The following is a 3,966-nucleotide window of genomic DNA, read 5'->3' on the forward strand; positions in this document are numbered from 1 at the left end:
CATTCATTCATAACAAACACATCCATTCACATCAGATAACATTAGAAACACTCAGTCATAGCATCTATAAACAGTAGAAAACATCCAGTTGTACAGACCAGAAGTACAACTCTTAGTACAAAAATTTTGCATACGAAAAGTTTTGCAGTGTAAAAGATGAACTATAGTTCTAAAAATAAAGTGCAGTGACCTAGCAGTGCCTAGATAGTGATTTTAGATGATCCAGGCCTCCTCCTGATCAGACGAAACTGTTTAGGAGCCACTTCTTCCTCAGTTTCTTCATCGTCTTCTTCATATGTCTCCTCAGTAGCTGGAGCCTTGCCTTTATCCTTGGGCTGAGAGCTGGAAGTTGGTGTGGCCTCAGTACCAGTAGTTGGCCCTGTGGGCTCAGGTCTTGGCTCTTTCTGATGAGCATTTTCATTATTTTCAGGTATTGGAGGCACAAGAAGGTTTCTTTTTTCAATAAAAGAAGATTGTTGGGTAGGGGTCATGGTCATCATGAGACCATCTTCAATAAGCATAACATGCTGTTTGAGGTCTTCAAGCAAGGAGATGACCTCAGAATTGGAAGAGAGGGACTTGCTGGCAGACTTTCTAGGATGAATGGTGAAAGGAGAGACATAGTCTGACTGATCACGAGGAGTCTTAGGAGTGACAGGGGTTTCATGAAAGTTTTTCCTTCTAGACTCAGCCACAGTCTCCTTATAGCACCAATGGCCATCAAAAAATCTTAAGTTCTTTCTTTCAAAATAAGCTTTTGAGAAAACTGTTGAAGCACTGTCTTTGGGTGATTTTTCAGAAAAAGGTATTTTAAAATGGGCAAAGATAAGGGTCAGAAATTTGCCATAAGAGAGCTTCCTACATGGTTCAAGATCAAGCTTACGAAATTCATAGGGAAGGATGAGAGCCGTTGGGGTGATGAACCCTTTTTGAGAGACCAACTCAAATCTGTCTCTGGCTTCATCATCAATGAATTTTGGGAGAGGAGTGGGTTCTATTACGGGTTGAGATACTGGATCCTTCCTAGAACGTTTCCTTTTCGAGGTTTGTGTGGCAGATGACCCAACATTTTGAACCACAGTCCTTGTCCTTGGAGATTTCCTGGTGGAGGGTTCAGGTGTTTGCTGATTTTCAGCAATGTTTCCTTCATTCTGCTGATCATCAGAGGGATCAGCAGATTGCTTTTTCTTGGATTGGGGAGTGCTCTTCCTTTTTGCAGTTCTTTTCCTTTTACCAGATGACCTTGTGACAGTTTCATCATCCTGGGTAGCCTGTTCTGGTTCCTCATTTCCACCAACTGTGTTTCCTTCAGAGTTCTGCTCTTCCATCTGCTCATCAGATGGTTCAGCAGTTGGAGAAGCCCTTTTTCTTTGGGCAGTTTGCTTCACTTTACCACCACGGGTCACAATCTTCTTTTTAGGTGCTTTGGTAGACGGTTCCACAATTTCAATGTCCTCATCTCTAAGTCTAAAAGACTGTCTGGCACTAGTAGATCCTCCTCTGATTTTAACCATGATGCAGTGTGGATGTGTTTTTGATGCAGAACGTGGTGTATAGAGGAAGAATGCAGTATGAGCAAACGAGAATGCATTGAAATGCCGCAAGGAGAAAGTTATGAGAAGTTAGGGTATCGCATGTGAATTGGGAACTATGGGGTAGTTGGGGGTTAGGAGTGATTTTTATGGGTGGTTAACGGGCAATAGATGTGTAATGGCGTTGGTTGAGTCAATTTCTTGGAACTTGATTTGAGGAGAGAGGAATTTGAATTTTAAATATGAGAGGAAACTGAAAGGTTGCGTCTGAGACCGTGGAGGAAAATGAACTGAGGAAGATGGGTAACTGCCTTATAAGGCCCAATTTTTGAGTGTCGGACGTCCGAACGAAGTGAAGCGTCCGACACAACCGTCCGAACCAGTGCTTTTCTGAAACGGAACGAAGAACACTGTCGGACGTCCGTTCCAATTCATCGGACGTCCGATAAAGATTGACTAGAAACGAAACTTAGAATATTTTTTCTGAAATGCCCAGTTTTGTTCTCAAGAACACAAATTGATCCAGTGGAAGAGCTTTGGTGAGGATATCAGCGATTTGATCTTTAGAACAAACAAACTGAACACAGATTACCCCCTTGGAGACAAGATCGCGAATGAAATGATGCTTTATATCTATGTGCTTGGTCCTAGAGTGTTGAATGGGATTTTTTGTCAGATTAATTGCACTAGTGTTGTCACAGTACATAGGTACACATTCATATACTAAACCAAAATCATTCAATGTGTTTTTCATCCATAACAATTGAGCACAACAAGCACCAGCAGCAACATATTCAGCTTCGGTAGTGGACAATGAGATAGCATTTTGTTTTTTACTAAACCAAGATACTAAGCAATTTCCAAGAAAGTTGCATATACCAATAGTACTTTTTCTATCTACTTTACAACCACCGAAGTCAGCATCAGAGAATCCACATAAAGGAAGTTCATGACATTTTGGATACCACAAGCCAAAGTTTAAGGTTCCTTTAAGATATCTAAGAATTCTTTTTACCGCATTCAAGTGTGATTCCTTTGGACAGGATTGAAATCGAGCACATAAGCATACAGCAAACATGATATCAGGCCTACTGGCAGTTAAATAAAGTAAACTTCCAATCATACCTCTATACTTCTTTTCCTCAACTTTTGTACCTTCTTCATCTTTGTCAAGTTTGGTAGATGTGCACATAGGTGTTCCAACAGGCTTTGAGTTCTCCATTCCGAATCTTTTCAGCAGCTCCTTGGTGTATTTTGTTTAATTTATAAACGTTCCATCTCGGGTTTGAACCACTTGGAGTCCAAGGAAGAAGTTTAATTCTCCCATCATGCTCATTTCAAATTCTTTTTGCATGATGTTGGAAAAGTCCTTGCACAAGCTCTCATTAGTAGCACCAAATATGATATCATCCACATATATTTGCACAATTAAAAGATCTCGTGAGCTTTGTTTTGTGAAAAGTGTAGTATCTACAATGCCCCTTTTAAAACCATTTTCAATCAAAAACCCACTCAAACGTTCATACCATGCTCTAGGAACTTGTTTTAATCCGTATAAAGCTTTTGAGAGTTTAAAAACATGATCTGGATAAGATTCATTTTCAAAACCAGGAGGTTGGTCAACATAGACTTCTTGGTCTATAAAGTCATTTAAGAAGGCACTTTTAACATCTATTTGAAATAATTTAAAATTCTTGAAACATGCAAATGCTAGAAACATTCTAATGGACTCCAGCCTAGCTACAGGTGCAAAGGACTCATCAAAGTCTATTCCCTCTTCTTGAGTGTATCCCTTAGCCACCAGCCTGGCCTTATTTCTAACAACCTCCTCTTTATCATTCATTTTGTTTCTAAAAACCCACTTTGTGCCAATGATAGGATGGTCTTATGGTCTAGCAACCAGGGTCCAAACCTTGTTTCTTTCAAATTGGATTAACTCTTCTTCCATAGCTAAAATCCAGTGCTCATCATTCAATGCATCAACAACATTTTTAGGTTCAAAGTGTGATACGAAAGCAAGATTATCTACTAGGTGTCTAGAGGAACGAGTTCTGACCTTTTCAGATGTATCACCAATTATAAGCTCTCTGGGATGGTTTTGGACAAATTTCCAGGTTCTTGGAAGATCATTAGGAGTAGTGGTATCTCTGTCATTCACTTCTCCAGCTGGACTGTCTTGAGTATCAGCATTCTTTAAATCAATTTCTAGTGAAGCAGAGCCATGATCATTGATTGCTAACTTCTTTAATTCTTCTTGTACACCTGTATCATCATCTCCACCACAACTCATGGAAATGTCACCATTAGATTCATCAAAAGTAATATGTATCGCCTCCTCTATAACCAGTGTTCTACGATTATAGACTCTGAAACCTCTTTTGTTTTCACAATATCCCAAGAAAATTCCCTCATCAGATTTCTTGTCAAACTTTTC

General features: G+C 39.7%; 1 protein-coding gene across 1 annotated transcript; it reads right to left on the minus strand.

Annotated features, from left to right (window-relative positions):
- Positions 1 to 200: 200 nt before the first annotated feature.
- LOC113757850 (nucleolar and coiled-body phosphoprotein 1-like) lies at positions 201 to 1,514 on the minus strand. The gene is made up of 3 exons (XM_027300948.1): positions 1,014 to 1,514; positions 525 to 701; positions 201 to 404 (listed from the first exon to the last, which is right to left on the minus strand). Exons 1-3 carry the CDS (start codon positions 1,512 to 1,514, stop codon positions 201 to 203), a joined length of 882 nt encoding a protein of 293 aa, XP_027156749.1.
- Positions 1,515 to 3,966: the final 2,452 nt, after the last annotated feature.

The sequence above is a fragment of the Coffea eugenioides genome, unplaced genomic scaffold, assembly GCF_003713205.1.
Source record: "Coffea eugenioides isolate CCC68of unplaced genomic scaffold, Ceug_1.0 ScVebR1_3373;HRSCAF=4577, whole genome shotgun sequence".
Taxonomy (NCBI): domain Eukaryota; kingdom Viridiplantae; phylum Streptophyta; class Magnoliopsida; order Gentianales; family Rubiaceae; genus Coffea; species Coffea eugenioides.